At 44.9% G+C, this 27,684-nt stretch overlaps 1 protein-coding gene across 3 annotated transcripts in view; it reads right to left on the bottom strand.

Annotated features, from left to right (window-relative positions):
* Positions 1-27,684, bottom strand: part of CACNA2D3 (calcium voltage-gated channel auxiliary subunit alpha2delta 3) — an 860,144-nt gene that overhangs the window by 471,173 nt on the left and 361,287 nt on the right. For all 3 annotated transcript variants that reach the window (XM_043587660.1, XM_043587659.1, XM_043587661.1), the window contains one exon: positions 3,365-3,496. In XM_043587660.1, coding sequence (XP_043443595.1) covers positions 3,365-3,496 — 132 coding nt within the window. The remainder of the gene's footprint in view (positions 1-3,364; positions 3,497-27,684) is intronic.

The following is a 27,684-nucleotide window of genomic DNA, read 5'->3' as shown; positions in this document are numbered from 1 at the left end:
TTAATTGAAGTTAAATAAAACTCATATTTTAGTTCCCCTGTCTTTGCTAGGCACATCTCACATGCTCAATAGCCACATGTGGCCATTTGGTTACCATAACAGGTGCTATAGATATAGAACACTTATATCATCCGAAAGACAGTGCATGGAAGTGTTGCCACATGGCTAAAGGCCCTACACTGAACTTGTAAAGGCCTGTGTAAATCTATTCAGAAAGAGACAACATCATCCCAGGTACTTTATTAGGGTGATGTTGACTAAAATCCCCCTTCTGAGAACTCCATGCTCCCACCTACAGAAGTTGAGACTGCCCTCCTTCTTAGTGATCCTCTAGCACCTTCTATTTCCCCCATGTTAGCATTAAACACACTGTACCATCATGACCTGTTCACCTGTCTGTCTCCCTCATGTTCCCTGTTACTTCCTTTGGGGGTCCCCACCAAGCGAGGCCACAGTAATGTAATCCTGATCAATCCCCATGGTTTCAGATGGCTAGCCCTACCACTGTCCAGTCTCCCTCACTTGAGGCTGTGGGCATGTGACCCATACCAGAATAATCCTTGGACTTACATCTAAGCCACTAGGACAGATGCTCTCTCTTCCTCTGGGACCATAGTGAGAAATAATCCTGCAAGCACACAGCCATATTCTCCATCACTAGGAGATCACCTGCCAGTGAAACATGGTAAGAATAGAGGAAGGTGGAGAGGAAAGAGGGAAGGAAAGATTCAAAATCCAAATGACAATGCTGAATACTGGATCTAGCCATGTCTCAAAACAGCACATTCCCTAGAATTCAAGTTACCTGAGCCAATAAATGTATTCCTTGCTGGAGCTAGCTAGAATGCAGTTTCTGTCACTTGCAACCAAAATCCTGAGGAATGCATTTTCCCACAAGAGGGAACTTCATGAGGGCAGAGACCTTTTCTATTAAGTTCACCATTTTAGTCTCTCATAGTGCTTGGAACAAAACAAGAACTCAGCACACACTGAATGAAGAATGAAGAAATATCCCTTCTCTTTAAGAACACGCAGACTTACCACTGATTCATACTATTATACCACTCTAAACATGGAACGAAGTTTCCTGAAGATAAAAAATCCTAGCAAAAAAATGTCCATGAGTCATTCTTCTAACAATCATTTTGTGTCCAAGAGACAAGAGGTGTGTTTTCTGTTCAGAACCAAGCACTGAGTGACCGCAAGACATTAATAGGGCAGTGAAACACCATAGGACCATGACTCGTGTCTTTACTAGCACAGAAAAGATGCAGGAATTTTACAAAGTTAAAATTCTGCCACAAATGTCACAAACATGGTAAGTATTTCTGAGTCGATGGCTCTGACTGATTAAAAACCTTGTACATTAACTCATCTCCCCTGTTAGATACACCCTTCATGAGGATGTCCTTTTGTTATGAACTGGATGTTTGTCCCTGCCACCAAATTCATAGGTTGAAAACTAACATGACCCTGTGTGACAGTATGCAGAGGTGAGGCCTTACGGAGGTACTTAGGTTTAGATGAGGTCAGAAGGATGGAGCTCCCACGGTGGGATTAGTGCCCTTCTAGGAAGAGTAAGAAATACCTGAGCTTTGGCTTCCTACCATGTGCAGCTACAAGGAGAAGGTAGCCATCTGCAAGCCAGAAAGAGGGCTCTTACCAAGAACTAAGTCTGCCAGCACCTTGATCTTAGACTCCCCAGACTCCAGAACTATGAGAAATGAACACCTGCTGCTTAAACCACCCAGTGTGTGATATTTTGTTATGGCAGCCTGAGATGTCTACTGCACCACCCCCCCGTTTTTTTTTTTTTTTTTCAAATTTCCTCATGACCATAGTTTAAGGACTTCCTGCTGGCGGAGACAAAAGATGATCTATGGTTTCTTCTTATCGGCTCCACCCTCATCCAAACACCACGTGGTAAGATGGTAAGAGGTCCCTGTAGCTTCATCTATGGATCAGCCCTCACCCACGCTTTATTTTCAGCAACATCTGCGTTAAATTTGCTCTCTGTTGAGTGTATCAAAACAGATTGCAATTTGGTGACACTGGAACTTTAATAGACCACTGTTTATTATAACATTATCTTTACTAGGATGCTTATTGTTTAAATTTCTGTGAGCTCCAGGAGGAACCACGTGTGCCCCGCTGAACACAACTCTTGGGAAATGTCGAATAATCAGGCAAAGCAGACACTTGGCAGGCAAGTCTCAGGGGACAGATGCTGTGTGCAGGGCAAACGGCTCCTCGAGGCGGAGGCTGGCGGTCTCTGTGCCTCAAAGTGGGAAGACATCAGGTGCCTAGTCTTACTTAATGAAAACATAAAAGTCTCCACTTAATTGCTCCAAGATTATGCCGGGAGTTTTTTCCTTCTTTTAGGTTGAGCTTGTTAATTTCTGCAGCTGTGATGTTGGCACAATTGCAGCCTCGAGTCCTGTTTTCACAACTTGTGAGCAAAATTAAAACTTCCCTTCTTAATTAAAATTCAAACCAAGCCAGAATTAAATTCTTATTGCAAAGTGGAGGTCTGGGGAGGCCTCAGGAACACCTGTTCCAAAGGTATGATGGACAAACTCTGATGAACATACCATCTGAGGGTGCTATTGGCGGCCCTGAAGATGAGCTGGTGCCATCGGCGGTGCTTGGGCCAGTCCGAGCTCTTCCTCCGAGGCGGTCAGCTCTGGAGTGGGGAAACCTCAGTTCATAGTTTCCATTTCTCTTTTTTTTTCTAACTTTTTTTAACATTTATTCATTTTTGAGAGACAGGGTGCAAGCAGGGGAGGGGTGGAGAGAGAGGGAGACACAGAATCCGAAGCAGGCTCCAGGCTCTGAGCTGTCCACACAGAGCCTGACGCAGGGCTCAAACCCGCGAACCGCGAGATCATGACCTAAGCCGAAGTCGGATGCTGAACTGACTGAGCTACCCAGGCGCCCCTCACATTTTCCATTTCTTACCCCTTTGGTCGGAATTTAAAATTCAGCCCAATTATGACTTGTTCCTTTCCACGGTAATAACAATGATGATAGTAACTATAGTAGTAGTAACAGTAATAAAGCAAACTCTTGTCCAGAAAGATCAAATATGCTGTGTCTCACACCCCAACTCCTCACTTTTGGTGCAGCTCGATGAACTGCTCTATTGAGAAAGATGTGGAAACCACGTGCAGATCTAAATGCCTGTGTGTGTGTACGGACGCCATGCTACCACGCCTATCTGGACCATGACAATAGATATAACAGATTTGAATTTAATCTTTCATTTTTTCCTAATGGGAGGGGGGAAAATTTAACCCTGAACATGAAAGAAAAATATCACAGGGTCATTAATCTCAATCATAATTCTCAAGGCAGGGATACTCACCTGGATACTGCCTAAAAAAGCCCTTTGCACTTCCAAAGTACTGCCATATGAGAGACGGGTCACGATCAAAGTTATCTACGAAAACTTTGTTTAGGGATTCGGACCAATAAACCCCATTGACGATTGCTGGGTCTGAAAAGAAACAGAGAGAAGAGAAAGTTACAAACCAAAGTGAGAGAGAACCCCGGCTGGCGTCCCTTGGAGCCGGCAGATAGCAACAGCATGAGACTCATCTTACAGGAAGCTGTGAAGAAAGTTATAGCTTCCCAAACATTTAGCTCCTGGGAACTCCATACATCAGGGATTCCTCATTCTGCCCAAGCCCCAGAGCCACCCAGGAGCCTTTATTGATGACTCCTTACTTGAAAAATACATCCCTTTATTTGTAACTTTCAACCTTGTATAGCACAGAGTTCTTGAGAAAGCAGAGAGAGACCTTCTCAGCATTATTTTCCACCTTTTGCCTCTCCTGGGTCAGAACCCAGCAATAAAAACAGGAAAAATGTGTTTTCTCTCACTGAAATGACCTCAGCCAACATGGTCCTGTTCCAATTCTCTTCACCTCTGACTTAGAAGTTTGCTTTTTTTAAAAATAAATAAATAAATTGCAATTACATAACTACATCTCTCTACCTCTTTTGTTCAGCAAATGGTGAACTCCAGGAGGGCAGGAACCATTTCATGTGGTCTTCTGCTGTGCCCCTTTGACCAGCACATGGCAGAAATTCTAGACATTTATGGACACATGAAGAGATGAATGGATGGGGGTGTCTGGATGGCTCAGTTGGTTAAGCACTGGATTTCGGCTCAGGTCATGATCTCACGGTTCGTGAGTTCGAACCCCGCGTCAGGCTCTGTGCTGACAGCTCAGGGCCTGAAGCCGGCTTCGGATTCTGTGTCTCCTTCTCTTTCTGCCCCTCCCCTGCTTATGCTCTGTCCTGTTCTCTCTCTCCAAAATAAATAAACATTAAAAAAAATTTTTTAAAGAGATGAATGTATGGATAGATGAATAAAACAAAGGTTGCTCATCACAACTGTCTACTCTTCTTCCCTTGTGATCCCATGAATAAATCTCTTTTCTTCACCCTTGGCAGCCCAAAGCTAACTCTTTGCCTTCTGTCCACAGATAAAAACTAAGGGCAAAGGCAAAGAAGGACAATAAGTATTTTTTTTTTTTGGCATAGTGGTTGAAGAAAGATGGATCACTAAGGATGCTTGGTGACCATCCACTTTTTCTTAAACTTCTTAAGATCCTGTTTCAAAATGATGCCACATAAAGCATAATTCTGTTAAGAGGGGAGATCACCATCCAGTCCCAGCATGATGAGCGTAAGAATGACAACAGAGTGAGCATGTTAATGATGAGGAAGAGGAAGGGAAGGAGCAGAAATCTTTACTGAGTCTCTCCCGTGGTGCAAGCACGTACTTAGCTCATCTCCCATTGCCTCTACCACAGCCCTCCAAGACAGGCGCCATTAGTAACCTCCATGCTCCACAAGTAGAAACGGAGTACCAAGAAGTTAGGTTCTTTCCTAAAAGCATCCAACTCATCAGTGACAAAGCTTCTGATCTGTGATTTATAAATGGGATAATAATACACATATTAAAGGGCTATTTGAAAGGCTAAACAAATCTACAGAAGACCACAAACAGCAAAAGGCATTCAGAAAGTTATCAATGGAGCAATTCCATTCACCTGGATTCCAACACCCTCAACAGAACTTCCTGTGGGACCCCAAGTCACAGAAATCCCACCATGGCATCTTTATTCCAAAGATTCCTACATTCTACACCAGGGGGATAAAGACAGATTTGGTCACTCTAGTCCTCAAGTTGCATAGTAAGCCAATTAGCAAAATAATGCTAGAAATGGTCATGTGAATTAGGTACAGTGACAAGGAAACTCACTGTTGGCACAGTGCACCCCATCCCTCCTCCACAGTGGCCTGCCCATTGCCAGACTGCTGCCCCCAAGATGCCCATCTGAAGAGGTCTGAGAAAGAGCCCACAAAATGGCGCCTAACCCAGCAGGCAGACATGGTGTCTTGTATTGTCTTACCTCCAGCCTGTCTTATTCTTTCAGATTGCTTACCCAGATTTCATAGACAACTGGGATTCTGAATCTCACCTCAACATAAGTGCTCAAACTCTTATAAACTATAGTAAACCACATCATAGGCTCGGAGAGTGAAAATGACCAATTCAACCTTTTACCACAAAGTAATTTTGAGAAAGACTTTATCCTCACAATCCTGGAAAATGGAACCCTTTTTTGCTCCTGTACAAGCTTGACAATAATTACTGTGACTCACTCCTTGTTAAAAAAAGCCACTGAAATTAATCCACAAAGATGTAAATACAATAATGACACTGAAAACTCCATGGTTCTTGCCTCCTCCATCAATGGCCTCAATTATGTTGCCATCATATAAAAACTTTCCACAATTAGAAGCAAAAATTCCATTTCCCTCACTCACTGTCTCAACATGTTAAGCAGTCAAACAGTTTCCAGTTAGAGATTCTTTCTTCTTGACTGTGATTTCTTTGGGGGTAGTAAAAGGCCACTCATACCCCAAGGTGGTCCTAGAAACTTAGGGTTGCCCCTTGGGGACCTGTGAGCACCTTCAGAAATGCAAAAAGAATTGTGATAGTCAGAGGTTATTTCAACAATCATTTTGACACTAAATGTCGCTCTGAAATTATGCCTCTTTAAGAAAAGGGGGCTTTGATTTTCCCAGGGCACGGTGAACAAGGGCAGGAGAATCACTAAAGAATATGGTCTAGTTAAAATGAGGGCTGTGTTACACACACCTATTTGATCAAATATTTGAGATAACATGTCCTCTGGCTTGTAAAACAATCACAGTATATTGATTTCACAATCTTGCTTAGCAAGCAATTTTAATAGAAGGGAAAATCTCGAACTGCTGTCCATTATTCATCATCTAAGAGATGAAAAGAAACAGGAAAATGCTAACGTTATAAAATGGGGCCTGCATCTAAATATCTGGGTTAAAACAGACACTAAAACTTAAGTTAAAAATGGTTTTCCCAGCATCACTGGCAGAGAGCAGAAATGAAAGAGCCCAAAGGGTCAGTGCCACCCATCACATCCTGCTTACCCAGGTCCTCAGATCCTTCCACTGTCTACTGAGGAGGAGGTGAACATGACACCGTGGGCCACATCCCAGCCAGATGTTCCCTCTATGGCTGCTGAGCAGGTGTGCTTTTTTAAGGTCACTTGCAAAAATAACAGCATCCTCCTAAGCAGTAGGTTTCCCTTCTACTTGTGTGTGTTTTGTTTCTAACTTTGTTGAAAAACCCTCCCCCTCTGCCTCATTTAGCATTCTTCAGGAGTCTCTAACTAATCTGAGCGTGGGTTTCACTTCCACCCCTAGTCTTCTTAGGAGGTTAATGTATTGTATTAGTTTCCTGTGGCTGCTATAACAAATTACCACAAACCGAGTGACTTAAAACAGAAGAAAAGTATTCAGGAGGCCAGAAGTCCAAAATCAAAGAATTGGCAGATTGGGTTCCTACCAGGGGCTCTCAGGGAGACTCTGTTCCACACTGCTCTCCTGGCCTCTGGTGGTCACCAGCAACCCTTAGTGCTTCCTGCTTTATAGACACAATCGCTCCAATGTCTTCCTCCATCTACCCACGGCCTTCCCTTTGTGTATCTCTGTGTCATCTCTTTCTTTAAGGAAACCAGTCACTGGATTTAGGGTCCACCCTAAACTCCAGATGAGCTCATCTCAAATCTTTCACTTAGTTACATTTGCAAAGACCCTGTTTCCATATAAAGTCACATTTGCAGGATGTACTAGAGGTCAGGACTGGGGCATATCTTCCGGAGGCCACCACTCAACCCCCTGCATATATTCAGACTCCCTTAATTATGCTACATAATATACCCATATTTCATGGTTCGTATATGTTCTTTTTAAAATCTGAGTTTCATATGGGTAGGCCTTTTTCCTAGTGAAGGATCCTTTTAATGGAAACAGTTCAGATTTTCACGTCTGCATTATAATTTTACGAGCTTACCATTCTTCTCAATCTCTGTTGATAGGTCCTACCTACAAGGCTCTCACTTGGACTAAACTCATTTCCCTTAATGCCTCATGTATGTGTCAATGCCCAGTTTTCTGCTCAATACAGTGAGCTCCATGTCACATGGTCATTTTCTCTAATGTCCCTGTCCATTCAGTGTCAACTTATTATTCACAGTGGTCAACGTGAAGTCCAGCAATAGCAGTTCTGCTTCCTGCTTCTTCTACCTTCTGAGAGATTAAATCACCTCCAATGCCAGTCAGAAATTTATCAGATGTTCAGCTTTTTAGCAGAACAGACTACAAGCAGATGTTTGGAGAGTAAGAGTCCCACACCACCTTTGTGATCTATTTGCAATTTGCATCTGAAAAGCAGCTCACACGTCCCTGCTCTGTCTTTATAATGTACCATATAACCCATAAAGAATTTGTAGTTTCCTTCTTTTATTTCCACCCAAATAACTGCTCTCACCTGTGCTTCCCCATCCCTCAACAAGTTTGCACTTTGTTATATGGGGGTTTTCTGATGTTACGGATGGCCGATGTTCTCTCTGCATCCTCCCCTACACACTCACACACTTTTCCATTTCTGTTCTGTATCTTTGAGTGGGTAGCCCCTCTTGTCATCCTCAGTCAATCAGCCCTTTGGGTTCAAGCAAATTAACGCACGTAAAGCACTCAGCACAGCAACTGGCACACACAAAATGGTCCATACACATTGGCCATTATTTATGCCAGGCGTGAGGAAATAAATAAGGTCCCAAGAAGATCACCCCACTTCTTCTATCCCTGTTCTCTGCAGCAAGAGTCCCTGCACAGCATCTTAATACTACAGCATGCCAGTGTGAAATGCAGGCTTTGGAGTTGGGAGTCTTGGATATGAGACCTCACTTGGCACTTGTCAGTTAGTGGCCTTGGGCTTGTGACTTAGCTTCCCTGAGCCCCATTGTCTTCTTTGACCAGAGTGGCTTTCACTCAAAGGTTTCTGAGAAAAGGCATGTAGGGTGCTCAGCAGAGGGAGGGCTCTGTTACCATCAGGGGGGGTACATCACTAGTCACAGCTCTGGGGTGGGTCCCCTGCTCCCCATCCCGGGCAGTTTTGCTCTCCTATAGCTATCCAGATGAAACTTCACCTAAGCCTCTTCCTCCCTTCCTCCAATTATCAGGGCAAGGTACTCTTGACAACTCTTACATTCATTTGTTCATCCAATGAATATTCACTGAGTACCAACTACATTGGGCATTCAGCAGTGACCCAGGCAGACCATGAAGTGGACATTTCGGTCTGAGGAGGGGTGACAATGGGCACATAAATGAAGGTTCCAAACAGAAGTGGGTGTGACAAAGAAAATAAAAAGGGATGGTAGGCTTGAGAGTTACCAGGTGTGGAAAGGGGAAAGGGGAGTTACTCTAGCTGGGTGGTCCAAGATGACCTCTTTGAGGAGAGAGCTGAATGCTGAGAAGGTGTCAGTTTAAAAACACCTTGGTCAGCAAAAGCTTTGAGGCAGAGCGAGTAGCAAGGGCAAAGGCCCTGAGCCAGGAAGAAACCTGTGTCCTGGGAAACAGCAAAACAACGAGTGTCGTTGAGGCCCCGTAAGCAAAGGGGAAGAGGTTTGAAATTGGGCTGGCAAGATGGGCAGGCCACGGTGAAGGTCTTAGCAGATGGACAAAGTCTCCTGCCAAGCATACATTTTCTCACAGACATAATCTGTGCTCCACCAGTGCCAAGGCTCACTACGCTTTTATTCATGGTTCCAAAATCAAATTTCTTGTCTTATGAAATCTATAGCCAGCATAGCCTACTTCCTTCAAGCAATCAGGATCTTTACGGATGCCTTAGCACTTGGGTTTCCTCTCCAGACCTCAAAGTCACCTGATACGCTCACCATCTTTTTTCTCAATATCATTTATTCTCCAGTGAATTAGCAGCATCACTGTATTAATTTAAACTTGACATTTTCTACCACAAAATATGGGTCCATTTCTAGCGAAGCTGAGTGTCCATGAATAATTACAGGCTAATCTAGAATTACAAACCACTGTTAACCCAAAAACCATTGAAGGGAATGGTCTGAATTCATGTTCAACTGGGTTTCTGAAGCGTGGCCCTTGTAAAGGTTATTTCCTGCCTGAACAAGCTAGAGGAAGGGTCTTAGGTCTGCCTAAAGGCCTTTGAAGAGGTGTGACTCCCGGATGTGAAATCACAGCAGGCACAGGGGACTGAGTCCACACAAGAGCTCTTCTACAGTGTTGCACATTGAACCACACGCAGAGGGAGAATGGCTGGAGAGTCTTTGTGTCTCCCATTTCAGCAAGTAAACGCTATCTCTAATTCATTCTAAATAGGTCATAGATTAAATAATGAGTAGTTTTGATGCTAATTATCAAGCACTTATATATATTGGAAAATAGCCACTAATGTGTGTTGAATTATAAAATAGACTTATTTGCCAAACATTTCCCCTTCCTCTAAACTTAGTGACGCGCTACATATTAAATGCAGGTTGCTTTCCACAAAGCTGGAGTCAATTTCTGGCAGTCCTGAAACCAAAGGGATGAGGAGGATTCATGGTCCAATGCTGAACCACTCTGCATGGATCTGGAAAGCAAAATGAATGGGAAACACACTTACCAGTTTGGCAAATCCCAGAAGGTGCTGGACACCGTCTCAGACTACTGCCTCAGCATGACAGATGTCAGGATTAATTGCCCAGTGAGATTTCACATCAATGACTCCACTTGTTTGTGTGATTTTTTGTTTGTTTGTTTTGCCTTAAATATATCAACTTTAAATGGCCCTCCTCCCTTAACATATTTTAAATTTTGTGGAGAAATTCCCATTTCTCCCTCCTCATCACTCTTATTACCCTGGAATAAATCATTTTCAACTCTTTGTTGGAGATATTAAGAAGAAGAAAATGATATGACAGAAATCAAAGTATAATGATGATGATGACAGCAGCAGAGGCTGCCATTTCTGGAACACTTGCAACGGGCCACGTCCTATGCAAGATGGCTACCAACTCCTCTTCCTACCCCATTTTCCACATGAGGAAATTGACCCTTGGAGCACTGAAGTTCATTTCCCCAGGACATCATCACCTTACCCACAGGAGAGATTAGCTACGTTCCTCATCTAAACTATTAGATGAAAGATGACTTGCGTGGAGGCCTTAAACTCTATTTACTGCCTACCAGACAGTAAGTAGAGGGAGGGAAAAAGGGAAGGCACAGGACGTGTAGTCTAGACACCAGGTAACAGGTGGCTCACAGCAGGCTGCCTGTCCCCAGCTGTCAGCAAATGAATGGAGTGGGTGGTCCCTGGAGAAAGGGGCTGGGATCAGGATGTCTTCAGGCAGGGCTGGACACGGCATCTTTGCACCTAATAATGCTCAGGATGTGTGCATGAGCTCAGGAGGACACGGTGAACGAAGAGAGGGTAGTGCTGGGAACCAATTCAGAGCTCTCTGCAAGAGTCCCCTTATGCATCCACCTTGGGTTCTCTGCTGCAGAGCCAGAGCCACCAGGGAAGGTCTTCTGTCACCACCTACATTTGGATTTGGGGTCTGCTTACCGAGGGGACATTTACAAGGCATAAAATCTTGAATAACACACTCTAGAGTGAAGATAAGCACATCTCAAGAGGCTTCTGATTCTAAAATGGCATTTATGATAAATTGTAATTAAGCCAGTATTCACTAGCTAATTTAAAACACCTCTGTCTTCAGAGATCATTTTCTCACTAACCAAGTCTCCCTTCAGGTCTGTAATGAAAAGCTGAAGGACCAGAGCCTCATTCCTTCTTGGGGATTTACTCTGGTTGGAAAGGGAACAAACCTCATCTTGCACAGGTTCAGAGATGGGGTGAGCATGGAGGCACCATTTTCCTACCACAGTACCAGAACAACAACAGCCTTGCAAATCCCTCATAGCGGTTCCCTGGAGCTCAGCATCCTGCTTGAAAATCTGTGCTACGTAACACAGCTAGACCACTCAGCTTGCTCCAGAAGCATCAGTCGTTCCTGCTAACCCATCACACGGAGATTGTACCCCACTGCGTGGTGCCCCAAGATGCTCTGGTCTTGCCCAGGATCGCTTTTCAAATCCACTTCCCTTCCAGCTTCCAGCATCCACCCACATCTGCCCCTGGCCAAGCTCACTAAGGCTTCTCCGTTCTTGTATTTTAATTATTCCATTTACAGCAACTAGTTCTACTACCACTGGACAACCTGGTTAAAAGGTGTACATCATGTACTCATTATAGTATGGATTGTTTATTCATTCATTCAGAAAACATTTGCTGAATGCCAGGAACCATGCTAGGATTTGGGGATAAAATAGTGGGCAAAACCAGACATGGCCTTTAACCCAACGAAGCGTACAGACCAGTAGGGGAGGCAGACAACCCAGTAATTACCTAATTGTGTATAAATTTACAGTCATGATTAGTATAAGAAGGGCAAAACACAATGTTAGGAAACATGCTCTTAGGGGAGGTCCTGCTAGCCCAGATTTGATGGAGCTGGAATCTTCAGAATGAATAGTCATTCAGAGGGGAGGGGCAAGGCACTGCTGGTGTTGCCAACTCTAAGTTTAAATACCCACAGTGCAGAGGACAGAAAGGAGGCTGGGGTAGGTGGGAGGAGTCAGGGCCAGGGGACCAGGCAGGGCCTTGAAGACCCTGGTCTGCAGTCTGCTGTCAATCTCAAGAGCCATGGAGGCCCCTGGAGGGCCCAAAGACAGGGCAATAACACCCTTGCCATTTGGAGAGGCAGGTGGTCGAGGGTGGAGGGAGTGTGTATAGAGGCTCCTGCTGTCGTTCAAGGGGGACATAACGGTGCCCGCACTAGAATGACAGTGTGAGAAAGTCAGTGGTATGTAGAAAGAAGGAGCTCAGCAAACATGTGAGGGTCCAGGTTTTGCACTCTGAAAGCCAAGGTAGAAGCCCTCTTCATCACAGTCCCAGTATCTAAACGGGGAGTCCCCGGCAGCAGGGAGCCTGGACAACACCCTCCTGAGCACCGCACCGAGGGGGAGTTAGCCCAAGGGGAGCGGGCATGCTCCTCACATCGCACACAAATGGGAAAATCTATTGACGGCAACCGGGAAAACTATGCCCCCAGACAGCTAGACTGTCCCAGATTTGCTACCACCGACTGTTCTGTTGTAACAGTCCTCGGAATGTACGTCCTTGCCTGCCATTCTTGCAGCACGCCTCTCACTGACAGACGTTATTCATAAGCAGCATGGAAGAATGGGAACCAATAAGAATGGGAAATCCTCGACCACCCACATCCGGGTATTGCAAACCTTCAGTGAGGCTCTCCTTCTGGGTGCAGCTATGCATCCACACAGCCCCAGCTGCCCTCACCCTCATTCTCCATCATGCTCATGGCTCCTGGGAAGGCCCGTACTGTTTCTGAAAGATGAGGCAACTGAGTCCGGTGAGGGGAGGCCACACAGCCAGGGAGGAACTAGGCTGTCCCTTCCCCTAAAGTGTTCCTTGGCAGTGGGATTTATGACGCTCAGCCCTGGGCCTCTGCCCCAAAATCACTCCCCTTCAAAGTAAAGCCAAATAAAATCTTACCCATCAGTCAATAAACACTTAAAAAAATCTAGGGTATTTGAAACCTTGTCCTATGTTCTGGGGCTGGGTAGGGGGACATAAAGAAACAATTCTGGAGAAAACTGATGTTATGACAAGTCACACGCAATAAAAGACAACCCCAGTGGGAGAATATATAGCTGTCATCCTTTAGTAAGAACCCATTCCTGATATTCACACAGAAAGTCTCCTCTAATTTCAACCTTTGGGAAGAGAGAAAGAAATTTAAACGTTCCTTCTTTCCATCTTCTGGACAGGCCTGGCTCCCAGTAAAATATGATTTTGTGGAGCCTGCCATCTGTACTGATGCTATCAGCTTTTTATTGATATTTAATATAAACAGAACCCCGAGGCTAGCAGGTACCCTGACAGGGTCTGAAATATAATTGCCAAGGAACCATACAAATGCGTGTAGCAATTAAAGAACTGTCAGGGATATTGCTGGTGTGGACACAGAGCTGCGGGCTGGATGAAGGAGGGATGTATGCAAGCAGGGAGGCAGACAGAGCAGAGGGCTGTGGGAAGGAAATGGGTGGGAGACTCGCACATCCGTCCCGCAGCAGGCCCAGAAATCCCACACAGGGAGATAAGGGGATTATGGACATTCAAAAAGGGAAATGAAGCTGGGTTTCACTTGGTGTTTGTTTTCAACACACAAAGACCAAGAGCCAGCTCTCCTGCCTCTGCTCTGAGTTTTATACTGCAGAGACAACATGCAGCCAGTCTTGAGTCTGGCTTGGGTGGGGGATCCCAGGACAGGGCATAGGAAGGAATTTGTTTTCTGCACGGCTTTTAAGAGTTGTCATAGTGGCAGAAGGCTGAAAAACTGGCTGTGGCTAAGAAAGATGGGGTGCATGGAGATGAAAGGGGAGTTCTGAGTGAGGAAGAAGGAAAGACAGGCCAGCTGGAGGGCCAGGGCCAACAGAAGAGGAATCTGAGCGCAGCCTTGAGGAGGACCAAGGAATGCTTTTTGCCAGTTCTGGTTGCAAAAGCCCTGCCCACACCTGTGCCTAGTACTGACTTCACAGGGAACCCAGCGGTGGTGGGGATGGGGATGGGGACGGTCACGGGGATGGAGGTGCAGACACGATCTCCACCCCGTACCAGGATCTCTAGTCATCCTTTGAGGGGCCCTGGAGCTTTGGCTTTCGTGACTGAAAGACATGGGGTGAGAAAGGGAATGGTACTTAATGAATGGCTTGGGTTCGGGGATCAGAAGAACGAGGTTTAGTAACAGAACCATTTGTCATAATTTGCTCTTGAATTCCTAGGAGAGGAGCACCTTTTCAAATGGAATGCTGCTGCCAGAGATCTGGGCTGCAAATAGCCAATGGGGTAGTAGAATAAAGGAATCTTAATCTCCTCCTTCTTTAACCATGAATGGAGAGGGGTTTATGCCCTGCCCTCACCCCTTCCCAACATACACATATGAGCAACACACATATGAGCAACACGTGCACGCACACACACACCCTACAACCCGCCCTAGACAAGCGCTTTTGAGTCGAACACTAAGGAACTTGTAAAGACTTTAGTAGTTAACATATTTCTTGGGGTGCCTGAGTGGCTCAGTCGGTTAAACACCTGACTTCGGCTCAAGTCATGGTCTTGCAGTTTGTGAGTTTGAGCCCTGCATCGGGCTCTGTGCTGACAGCTCAGAGTCTGGAGCCTGCATCAGATTCTGTGTCTCCCTCTCTTTCTACCCCTCTCCCACTTGTGCTCTGTTTCTCTCTCTCTCAAAAATAAATAAACATTAGAAATGAAAAAAAAAACATATTTCACAATGTTAGAGAAGTTTTAACCAACACATGGAACCACAGATACTCAGATCATTACTCAGAATGGGGTTATTTTTACTTAGTTAGAAACAAAGCGTTGATTTAAAGGAAGGCATTAAGGAATCATACAGGTGCTGGGTAGAAACAGATGAAATCATGAGTGTGGCCTGGGAATGACCGGGGCTGGGAAAATGCAGCTCCAGTGGCTCTGAAGAGCAATGCCCACCATCTCCTCCCACATCTCCCCATGTAGGAAACTCACCTCAAAGCCTTAACAGTGTGTGGGATGACAGGGGACATAGGCTCCCATTCCTCATTTTAAAAAGTTGTGTTTTTTTCTTCAATAAAATATAAATACATTCTTTATGTATCCCTTCTCTCAACCTGACAAACTCCTGAAGGCATTCAGACCCAAGAATATAAAAATGTAGATGTGGTCGCATCATGAAGGGCATTCCAAGTTCTACACTCTGAGAGTGTGTAAGCAGGAGTCAGAAATCATCTGAGAAAGTGCAGAAAGAAGCCCCAAGAAGCAGATCGTGTTCTCTGCTCGTAAACTGCAGGGAAGATCCGCCCCCCGCCCCCCCACACCCCACCCCCCGAGCTCCTGGGAGGAAGCCAATTTCATGCCAAGGTGGTTTTGATGGATATGGCACCAGGGGGCTGGGTTCACATGGCTAGAACATTATAGGAATTTGCTTTTGATGCCCAATTTCATGTGAAGATCGCAGGTCGTAAACTCCCCTGGACTCTACCCCTGGAAGTTCAGACTACTCCCCAAGAGCATGATACACACTGAGAAAAATGCCAGCTGCCAATAATGTTGACCAAGTACTATTAACAATAAGGTTCCAGCTGTCTTTCCACCCGGTCGTCCTGCAAACACTTTCATTGGTTATTTCTTGTCTTGCTGAACAATAGCATTTGGGCTCAATTAATTGAGACCAAATGATTGACTTTATGGACCTTAGTAGCAGTGCTCACTGACTCCCAAGTGGCCCCTCCTCTTGTCATGAAACATCGCAGGGAATAGGTTTAATTCTGTTACGTGATTTATCACTAGAATAACCATACTGTTTATCATCCAAACCAAATCCCTTTTGATAAGGGGGCCCCTTTTTATTAATATAGAGAGATAAGCAGTATCAAGTAGGTCTATCCTTGGCAAGCCAAAACAGACAAGCACCCCATTTAGAACTCACCCCATTCCACAGAGAATGGAACTGAGTGACTGTGTGTGTGTGTGTGTGCGTGCGTGCACTTTGATCTCTGATGTGATCATGATTGCTTAAGCAAAAAGGGATAGAAGCAAGAAATCATTCCTGAAATAATACATCAAACGCTTACTTTTAATACTTGGCCAATCATTGCATGTAGGATCATGGCCTTTTGAGCACTGAGGCAGTTTGCTAGCGGTGGGCATTCAGCATGCTTTAGACACAGCCAAACTGTTTAACTGATGGGAGAAGAGCTGAAGAACATTCATTAACCCACTACATTGCTTAACTGGAGGTTACTCAAGAGTGTTCTACTGTAACTAAATCAATGCACCCTCTACTTCTTCAAGTTGGGAATCTTTTCAATTTAAAGAACCAAACATCCTACTCAAAATACCTTAAAAGATATTGGCTTCTAGAACTAAGAAGATGACGGGTAGGAATGGTTAAGGGGTAGACTTACCCCAAGATGGCCAATTATTTCACCAAGGACCCAGTTACTTTCTTTCTGTCCTGAATCCCACTGAGTTGGCTGCATCCTCAGACCCTTCCTCTCACACAACTGGCCCTTCTCCCTACAGCCTTTGCCCCAGCATCTCCGGCCGTTCCTTTCATAGGGTCACAAAACTGCTACAGCCCTTAGAGCCATCAATCTTTTCCCCACTCTACTCAGGGGTAGAACGTGAAATCTCCAAATGTCTCCTTACATTTATTGACTTTGAATACTGTAAACCCATCCCTGAACAAGTCAGCACGGGATGGGGATGGGGCATGCTGATCCACCTGCTTGAACCTGTTAAGTCCTGGGTCTGATTTCAAGTCCAACATCCATAAAGGATGGGTCCCGAAAAGAAATTCAGGGTGCCACTGGCAACAAGAGGAAGGTAAAAGTGCCAAGCCATAAACATCTCCTCTAAGGTTCTGATATGGTCACAAACACCCAAAAAATCAACTCAGAGGCCACAAAATCCATGTGACTCAGTATTTCCCCAACTACTAATTCACGTAAAGAATTTAAATTTGGAGGGACCATTTTCCAAGTGAAGCATTTCTATACCATAATGGTATACAAGAGGTATGTTGAGCATTCTAAAACTACATGGCAGACAGAAGGAACTTTATCAAGGGAAGTTTAATGCAAAAAGATAGATCTCTTGGGATGCAAAGAAAAAAATCAAAGAAGAGAAAAAGAAGTATTTCATGGGAAATAATGCTACAAGTCCAGCAGATTACATGCTACAAAAAACAATGAAAAAGAAGAATATATTCCTACTAACATAAAACCAACAAGACCAGACATATTTAACAGGAACTGCACCCAAAGAGGAAGAAGTCAGTTGCTACAAAAATGATGTATGATCTTTGGTTAGGTTTATTCCTAGGTATTTTATGGCTCTTGATGTAAAAGATCTGTATGCTGAAACCTATAGAAAGCTTATGAAGGAAATTGAAGAAGCTACAAGGAAATGGAAAAACATTCCATGCTCATGGATTGGAAGAATAAATATTGTTAAAATGTCAATACTACGCAATGCAATCTACCCATTCAATGCAATACCAATCAAAATTGCACCAGCATTCTTCTCGAAGCTAGAACAAGCAATCCTAAAATCTGTATGGAACCACAAAAGACCCTGAATAGCCAAAGTAATATTGAAGAAGAAAACCAAAGTGGGAAGCATCACAATCCCAGACGTTAGCCTCTACTACAAAGCTGTAATCATCAAGACATCATGGTATTGGCACAAAAACAGACACATAGATCAATGGAATAGAACAGAGACCCCAGAATTGGACCCACAGATGTATGGCCAACTAATCTTTGGCAAAGCAGGAAAGAGTATCCAATGGAAAAAAGACAGTCTCTTTAACGAGTGGTACTGGGAGAACTGGACAGCAACATGCAGAAGAATGAAATTAGACCACTTTCTTACATCACTCACAATAATAAACTCAAAATGGATGAAGGACCTGAGCATGAGACAGGAAACCATCAGAACCCTACAGGAGAAAGCAGGAAAAAAATCTCTTTGACCTCAGCTGCAGCAATTTCTTACTCAACACTTCTCCAAAGGCAAGGGAATTAAAAGCAAAAATGAACTATTGGGACCTCATCAAGAAAAAAAGCTTCTGCACGGCAAAGGAAACATCAACAAAACTAAAAGGCAACCAACGGAATGGGAAAAGATTTTTGCAAATGACATGTCAGACAAAGGGCTAGTATCCAAAATCTATAAAGAACTCACCAAACTCCACACCCGAAAAACAAATAATCCAGTGAAGAAATGGGCAGAAGACATGAATAGACACTTTTCTAAAGAAGACATTCAGATGGCCAACAGGCACATGAAAAGATAGATGCTCAACGTCACTCCTCATCAGGGAAATACAAATAAAAATCACACTGAGATACCACCTCACGCCAGTCAGAGTGGCCAAAATGAACAAATCAGGAGACTATAGATGCTGGAGAGGATGTGGAGAAACGGGAACCCTCTTGTACTGCCGGTGGGAATGCAAACTGGTACAGCCACTCTGGAAAACAGTGTGGAGGCTCCTCAAAAAATTAAAAATAGACCTACCCTATGACCCAGCAATAGCACTGCTAGGAATTTACCCAAGGGGTACAGGAGTGCTGATGCATAGGGGCACATGTACCCCAATGTTTACAGCAGCACTTTCAACAACAGCCAAATTATGGAAAGAGCCTAAATGTCCATCAACTGACTAATGGATTAAAAAAAAAATGATGTGGTTTATATATAAAATGGAATACTACTTGGCAGTGAGAAAGAATGAAATCTGGCCTTTGGCCATTGGGTATTAGGCTAAGTGAAATAAGTCAGGCAGAGAAAGACAGATAACATGTTTTCACTCATGTGGATCTTGAGAAACTTAACAGAAGACCATGGGGGAGTGGAAGGGGGAAAAAAGTTACAGAAAGGGAGGGAGGCAAACCATAAGAGACTCTTAAGGACTGAGAACAAACTGAGGGTTGATGGGGAGTGGGGGAGAGGGGAAAGTGGGTGATGGGCATGGAGGAGGGCACCCGTTGGGATGAGCACTGGGTGTTGTATGGAAACCAATCTGACAATAAATTATATGTAAGAAAATGATGTATGACGGGGCAAGCCTGCAGAAATGGAGATTGACCTCCAAAACTTTCAAGGACAGGACTACTTACAGATTTTCAGCTGAAAGTGTTTTCATAAAAGCGTGCTTATAAGTCAAGGTTTGAAAAATCTTTTCTTAAAAATTTTAGTAGCCCAAACTTTGTTATTTTCATATTTGTAGAAATACTTATTTGGAAAGATCTCCTAGTAATAAAGATGCTAAAACTTAAAAAAAAAAAAAAGGATGCTAAAACTTTTAATATACTGATGCTGATCTATGTAACCAATTTGATTAAATAGCTTGGAACATATTTTAAACTGCCAGAAGTACAGAGTAAATCAAAACTCCAATAACATTTTGGAGTCCTAACACATTTGATGACTAATTTTATTACAGCAGTTCACTAGAAATAAGACAGGCCATCTCTGCAGCTAGTATCCAATTCCACGTTCTCATTTAATCCACCCTGATTTCACCCTTTGGTCTGTTTGATTATCTTTAAATGGCTTGTTTCTCTTTTGTATGTGAGTTAAAGGACATGTAAAATTAAAGGTGTTGCTATTCCAATACCATTTACATTATTAGAATATAACAAAGTGTAAGAACTGAAAGCTGTGTTACTCATGGAGTGTCCCAAAGCAAGGGTATCTGTGATACCCAGTCAACGTTCACAAGGTCAAAATAAAGTCTAGCTTGGTTGCTGCATGGTCAGGGGATGGGTGGAATCAGCAACAACAAGAACAACAAAAGATGTGAAGAGAGGATGATAAAGCTTGTTTCAAAATAATAGCCCATCATAAAAGGTAGAAATATTTAAAAGAAAACATGTTACTTAAAACAGATATTTAATTTAATTTTCAGTTGTTCAAAATTCGTTCTCTAAGACGCATATTTACCACATATACATATATGGAGATCTTATCTCTTACAATTGAATTAGGGATAAGACATAGTTAATTAGCATATGGAATCAGTAAAAATTCATACCAGAGGGTCAATCCAATCCTGAAGTCTATTTAAGGAGAAAAGGGAAGAAGGGCAAGAACAAATGGGCCCTTTCGTCTTGAAGTAGCTGACTACAGTGCACTGAAAGGTACAAAAAAAATTAATAACTTTCTAGGTCCTTAACTTTCTCCAGACATTGTCTTTAAAGCAAGAAAAAAAAAGGTTCAAATGTTTAAAATCTCTCCAAAACTATTAGCAAAAACAATATGGAAATATATACCAGATGCACAAAGGCATCTTGGGATGAATATATTAAGGACACACAACTGCAAATTCTAAAATCTATTTAATTGTGCCAAAAAAGAAAGACCTTTCGATAAACAAAATGCAGACAGTGTTTCAAAAAAAAATCTTGAGGTCTTGAGCCAAGACTATTCCTCAGCTGGATATTTCAGACTCTAACTAGACCACCAAAACAGACTTTGCTGTCTCGTTGGCCACTTTGAGAATAGCGATAGAGCTCCAGCCTCAATCTTACCTGGGGAGAGAGTGGAATAATAAATGAATTCTGCAAGAAGTTTCCACTCGGGGCTTTTTATCTTAGACCAAACATAGAGCTCTTTTGTAGGGGGAAGAGAGTGGGAATCACCCTCTAAAAATATTTTTATTCTTTCCCTTAAAAAATAACTTCTCAATTAACCAAAAACCAAATGACCAAAAAGAAAAAAAAAAAAAGAAGAAAAAGAAAGAAAAAGAAAAAAAAAAAAAAAAAAAAAAAAAAGAAAAAGAAAGAAAAAGAAAAAAAAAAAGAAAAAAAAAAAGAAAGAAATTCACCCCCATCCTGTAAATAATCACTGTTAGCATCCTGACATAAGGCCATCTACTCCCTTCTCTGTATGTTTTATTTGTATAAAATGGGAGTGGGCTACATGCACTCCTTTCCAACTAAACCCTCCCTCTCTGTTCCATTTACTAGCTTCCCAGACCACACACATTGCTGTCCTCAGTAATAGCAGTATAGCATTCCATTTCAAGTGGGGAGAAGGAAAGGAGGCTGTTTTCATGAGTGACATTCTTAGCACCCAGAGAATTTGCAGGAATTTGATTTAAAATAAATAAATATACTGGGCACCTGGGTGAGTCAATCGGCTGAGCATCCAACTCTTGATTTTGGGTCAGGTCATGATCTCAGAGTCATGGGATCCAGGCCCGCATCAGGCTCCATGCTGAGTGTGGAGCCTGCTTAAGATTCTCCCCCCCCCGCCCCTCTCCCGCACTCGCACTGTCTCTATAGGAATGAATGAATGAATGAATGAATGAATGAACAAAAACAAACAAACCTTCCTCACAACTATGGGAAGAAAATTGCTGGTGTGCTGAGAAGCAATGCCTGTGTCTTCACTGCAGTAATGTGGACAGGAGCCAGTTCACAGTCCTCACCATATTCCAAATCATCCCCCACACCTCTTGCTCACCCTCTTGCTCCTATACATGGTATCACTGTTTTAAATTTTCATTATGAAATACTTTCAGACTCTAAAACAGTTGCAAAAAGAGGGGGGGGAATCCAAAATACCCTATAGTCAGCTTCCCCAAATGTTAACCTCTTACTTAACCACAGTCCAATAATCAAAACCACAACACTCACACAGACACAATACCAACACTCTTTACAGATCCAATTTAAATTTCATCAACAGCCCTGCCGCTGTCCTCGGTCTGGGCCTGAAACGGACCCAGGATCACACACGACGTTAGCTGTCCTGTCTCTTCCGCCTCTCAGCAAAGGTCCTCAGCCTTTCTTCGTCTCTCCTGACCTTGATGCCTTCCACCCGCCCACGCAGCCCCGTGTGGAAGTGACTTGAGAGACTGTAGAAAAGGACTCAGAAGGACCCTGGCAGGTATGTCACTTTCCCAGTGCTGCCTCTCACACTTCCAGAAGTCAGAAGTCTGAAGTCAAGCATCGGAGGGCTGGTTCCTTGGGAAGACTCTTGGGGGAGAAACTGTCCCATGCCCCTCTTTACCTTCTGGTGGTTCCTGGAAATCCCTGGCATTTCTACACATACTCCAAATCTCCACATCTCTCTTCACATGGCCTTCCTCTCTGTGTGCCTCTGTGTGTCCTCCTCTCTTCTTACAGGGACACCTGCCATTGGATTTAGAGCCCACCCTAAAATCCAGTACGATCTCATCTCCAGATCCTTAAAAAGTTGCATCTGCTAAGACCCTATTTCCATATAAGGTCACAGTTTGAGGTTCCACGTGGATACAAATTTTTGAAGGGAATATTATTCAATCCACTGCAATGTCCTTCAATTTGGTTGTTTCAAAATATATATTCGGGACAATGACTAGGTTGAGCCCTGTTCAACAATTTCTCACATCACCTTATTATAAGACAGCAGGAGCAGGTGAAAGGATTATTCTATTTCTTAGACTAGTTTCAAACAAGCTCAAAACACCCATAGGATCTTGGGGAAGATAATGGCAAATTATATTTAGTTTTACATTTGGTATTTCAATTATAGATACACTCAGCAGCGGCTTCACAGCTCACTACTGTTTCTTACTCTAGCTGAAAACATACCCGCAATCAGTCCGTTGATGAGAGGAGAAATGTAAACACTTTTGTCTAGAAGGAAGCCAGAGTTTGAAGCTGCTTCTGAATTGGATGCTCTTGTAAGAGGTCATTATTTCCAAGAACTGCCAAGACTCTAGTTCTCTGCCTCACAGGCCCCGTGAAAAGGACATTTGGGACAATCACCATGTTCAATAGCCCGGCCGCCACTTGATTAGGGAAGGAGATGAGGTTGGCTTGGCAGGATTTATTTCCGGCAGAGACTCACTAGGGGAGAGACAGCAGCTTGTCTTTTTCAAGATGTCTGCAAATTGAGTTGACGGTAATTTTGCTACGACTCGTAGGGTTTCCAGGCTCACTTCTTTTTCTCCTTCTGAGTAAAACGGACCATGGTCTTCTTTTCCAGCACAGCAGCAGAGCCCGCTCCATGGACGAGATACCCGGTCACAAGCTGGCTGACCCAAAGAATACTCTCCAGCACATCTCAACAGACGAAGAGTCTGACGCATTTCTTTCTTGGCAATTTCAGTATTCAAGCAGAGGAGACCCCTCAGGCTCACAGTCTGTGAGCCATGGTCCCAGCGCCGAGTTTACCAATTTCAAAAAGATAAAGCTTTGCAAAGAGAGATGAGGAGCACCTGGGTGGCTTAGTCGATTAAGCATCAGACTCTTGGTTTCGGCTCAGGTCATGATCTCATGGTTTGTGAGTTTGAGCCCTGCATCAGGCTCTGTGCTGACAGCGCAGAGCCTGCTTGACATTCTCTCTCTCTGCTCCTCCCCTGCCCACTCTCTCTCTGTCTCTTTCTCAAAAATAAATAAACTTACAAAAAAAGAAAAAGAAAAATGAATAGTCACAGTGCACACACACACACACACACACACACACACTTAACTCACGCAAGCACCGTCATGCATGTGTCCACATGGAGGTTTATTCTGGCTGAGATGTCTTTGGTTAGGGAAGACAAAGAGATGCAAGTCTTCCCATGGCAACTGGATGTGTGCCACACACATGCCCATGTGGGAAAAAACCACTTAATATGCACTTACATCACACATACACACACTCAAAAAACAACAGAATATACGCGATCTTGGTGGTCCTGGAAAGGGTACCATGAACTGTTCGCCAGGCATTATCTGAGTAAGAATTAACACCGGAAAAGGGAGAATGGGTTCAATTTCAAAAATGTATCACACAAAAATAATGACAACAGCCTTGTATGCGTACTTGGCATTTGCTTAAGCTCTTTTCATCCTTTGGTCCACTTTTTCCTATTATAGGTCCCCCACGCACATTTACAAAGGAGGAGCCTGGGGCAATAGACAACTTTAGTCATTTACCCAAGTCAGTACCTTTAAAAGGCTGTGGAACATGAATGCCGTCAGCAAGGACTGAACACCTTAGTTTGTTCTAAGACATCTAACATTTGATTCTCAAAACCATGGCCGGGTGGGCACTCATGTACTCCCCATTTTACAGATGTGGAAACTGAGCTCAAGTGGCTGAATAACATGCCTAAGGTCACAGAGTTAGGAGCAGAGCCCCTTAGGTAGGTCTTCTGGACCACATTTTATTGGCAGAAACCAATGCAAAGAGAATAATTACGGGGGTCACATTTCCAAAAGCTCAAAACAATCCATGCATACAGAACGTGGACCCCTCCGCTCCTGCTGCACAAATAAAGCGGCAGCCTCAAGAGAGGTGGGCCTGGGGTCTCACACGCATATGGGCGAGCCTTGAGAAGAAGCAGATAGAGGACCCTGCGAGCTCTGTGCATCTCTGTATCACGGCCAAGGGGAATGAGAACAAAGCAGCGCAGGATGACAGCAAATTCCTCAGAACACTGGCTAAGTGTGTCAGGGTAAAGCCGGTCTTCCCTGGAGGAAGCAGTGATGAATGCCCAGAAACTTGGCAACCTCTCTCCCTGCTCCCCCGAATCCTCAAATCCCCTCCGCATGGTCAGAGGGGGATTATGGCCCTGACAGGGTGTCCTGATGACAGAGGAGTCCTCCAGGGGAGCAGAGAGGAAGGGGAGGGAAGAAGGGCCGAGGGGAAAAAGGAAAAGGAAGATCATTGTGTATCCTGGGAATGTATATGCAGCACGGCGGTGCTCGATTCATCAAGGGATGAGTTGAGATTAGTGTTCACATCATCTAACTTGCCCAATGTTGCTCTATGTCAAGCCCCTTGGAATGCTGGAGGGCAGCCCACGCCGAGGACAGAGGCAGCAGCACAGGCAGGTCCTTAGTTACCTGAAAGGCCCAGGGAGATGATGTGACCTGTGCAGAGCGAATTCTCAGCAACTTGGAGACCAGAGCCCAGACTGCCTCCTGGGTTCTACTCCGCAAGTGGACACAGACTGGATGGGACACGTGTGGGTGTGGATGATGGTGAGCGAGGAGAGCATGACCACGATCGGGGGCGCAGGTCACAGAAAAGAACCAGTGCTGCCCACTGCACCGCTCTACCCCCCTGTGTGGCGGGACCAGAACCGGGGCGGGGCGGGGGGGGGGGGGGGGCGCGCCACGCTGCTTCTCACCAAAGCGATGCCACAGCAGCTATCGATCCAGGCCAGAAGCCAAGGCAGAGACGCCACTCTCCCAGGGCCCTGGGCGCCAGCTCGGGTCTGCCACCACTCCGGTGGCACCCTCCCCACGTGCTCTGTCACTGCCTGTCTATAGGTGCTCCCTGCCCCCAAGAAGCAGGGACCTCACGTACCAAAATCAAATCCCCACTCGATTCAGGTACGAAGCCCCTGGATCTCTGCAAAACAGAGCACACCGTGTCTTGTTCTCGCTGTGATCGTGAAGTTAGGGACGCCTCGGGGAAAAGCACTCAGCACAGCGCCTGGTCTATGGCAGGCGCTCAAAACGTTATTGCTGCGATTAACGTCTAGCTTCTGAGGTGCCCTTAAGGAGCAGTCTACACTCCATGTGGGAATAACTGCCATGCGCTGGTGTTCCAAGGGGGCGGTGCAATCTGAGGGCCGAGCTGACTGCTCAGGGCCAGGCTTGTGGAGGAGACTTGAAGCTAAAAGGGACGGAGTAAGTTTTGCTGCATGGCCTGGGCTATACTCCTCCCCATGACAAATCAATAAAGGCCTGATGCGAGGAGCTCTTGTTCAGGCTGTGGGGAAGGCCTGACCCTGGCCTTCGGGCGGGCCGGCCCACCTGCAGGGATCTGGCCACCTGGGAGTTGTAACCATCATCGCCAGGATGTGCTGCTTGCACACACCCTTAGAAAGTGAGCCCAGGAGCCAGGCCAGCGTGGTGTCAGGCTCTCCCAGTCCACGTGCTCAGGGGCCAGTGCAAATCCTCATGAAGCCTCTTTGGAAAGTCACTTCACATGATGGTGTGTGCTCTAGATGGCGTTTTGAAATTCCAGAACCAAGGCTGGCAGCAGGGTCGGGGGAGCAGGGGAGGGGCGTCAAAGGATCCCTTTGCTAAGTGCTTGCACACAGTAGACAATGGTATGTGCTTTAACACATTACCTTGCCAGCATCTGCCTCATTTGGATTTATTCATTTATGTGTGCGTGTGTTTGTTTTTCATCCCCCTGTGAGGCTGGAAATTCCATGAGAGCAGAGAACCAAGGTCATTATCTTTTCCAGCGTGCACAGAGACTGTGGCTCGCTCAGTGCTGTCAAACTGCACAAACAGACAAAGCAAGTCAAAGCCAGGGCCTGTCTGATCCAACAGGGGGAGATACAAAGAGCCACTTTTAGATCTGGGCAGTGTGTCGCTTACCTAGACAGAAAAAGGAAGCCACAGCACCAGCCAGGTCCCTGTGGTTCTCGTCCCCACGCAACAACAGGAATGACATGAAATAAAAGGGCCAGATGACTGCAGCGCAAGTTGTTGCTGAGGGGCCCGATGTAGGCTACAGCACGGTGGCTTTATATTCTGCAGCTCTATTGTGGGGGGGGGGGGACAGAAAGCCCCACTCCTCATCAGAACCCAGGGGAGATAGCAAGATGGGAAGTGTCTCATGACAGCCTCCCAGGGAGACAGCAGTTCCTCACATGCGCACCCCTCCCATTCTCTCCTGTTCCAGGAGGATCCCAAGGCATCCAGCCAAGACTCAGATTCACTGTGGTTCAAGCCTTTGCTATTGTGGTCTATTTAAGTAACAAGCAAAGACGCCAGGGCACCCTGGTAGGGCTAGTCCCCTAAAAGTGTAAATGTTCAAGAAACATTTGTTAACTAAGTGATTCCTATAAGGTGGTACTATTAACACCCCCGTTTTACAGAGGGGCAGGTCAGAGTGCCAGGGAAGTACTCTCCCAAGGTCACACAGCAGGAGAACGGAGAATAAAAGCTGACCCACGCCCCGGTGAAGTACCAGCGCCCACTTCCTTCCCGACGACACGGTACGTCTCTCAGAGCCAGGGCTTGAGAGCATGGGCGTGCCAGGGCAGGGTGACCCTCGCCACTCACACGGCCACTCCAGGAACTCTTCACACGTGCTGATCCACATGCTAGCATCCCTGCCTGTCCACCTCTCTGTGCCCGTCTGTCTCTTCCTCCTTCCATCTGTCTCTCTTTCTCTCTGCCTCACTTTCCTCATCTGTAAAGGAGGATAATACTCAGCTGATAGGATTGGAGGGAGATTATTATTAATAGGAGTCATACCCATTTGTTGAGCATTTGTTGAGAGACGCCAGTCTCTCGGGAGCCAGCACTACCTCTCTCTCACTGAGGTGTGGCCGCGACAGCCCCTTTCACAGATGAGAGCGCTTACGTGCTTCTCCAGAGTTAGCGTGGTGCTGTGCAGCTGTGAACACTCAGTGCGTGGAAGCTGCTTATAATATTAATGATAGCAAAAATAATTATGATAATAATGGAATAGCTTTTAGCTATTCTACCAAGTAAGAGAAAAGAGAATGAGACAAAAAGAGTTAGGAAAGATCCTTCTCAGAAACTCCCAGCATCCTCATCTTGTCCTGTTCTCGGCCAGGATCTCTCCCCAGCACATGGCGCTCTGTGCTGCCCAGGGACAGCCTGTGCCCTGACCACCTACCCTAAACT

The sequence above is a fragment of the Prionailurus bengalensis genome, chromosome A2, assembly GCF_016509475.1.
Source record: "Prionailurus bengalensis isolate Pbe53 chromosome A2, Fcat_Pben_1.1_paternal_pri, whole genome shotgun sequence".
Classification (NCBI taxonomy): domain Eukaryota; kingdom Metazoa; phylum Chordata; class Mammalia; order Carnivora; family Felidae; genus Prionailurus; species Prionailurus bengalensis.
The sequence above is the reverse complement of the archived record's forward strand: the minus strand, read 5'-3'. Positions and strand labels throughout refer to the sequence as shown.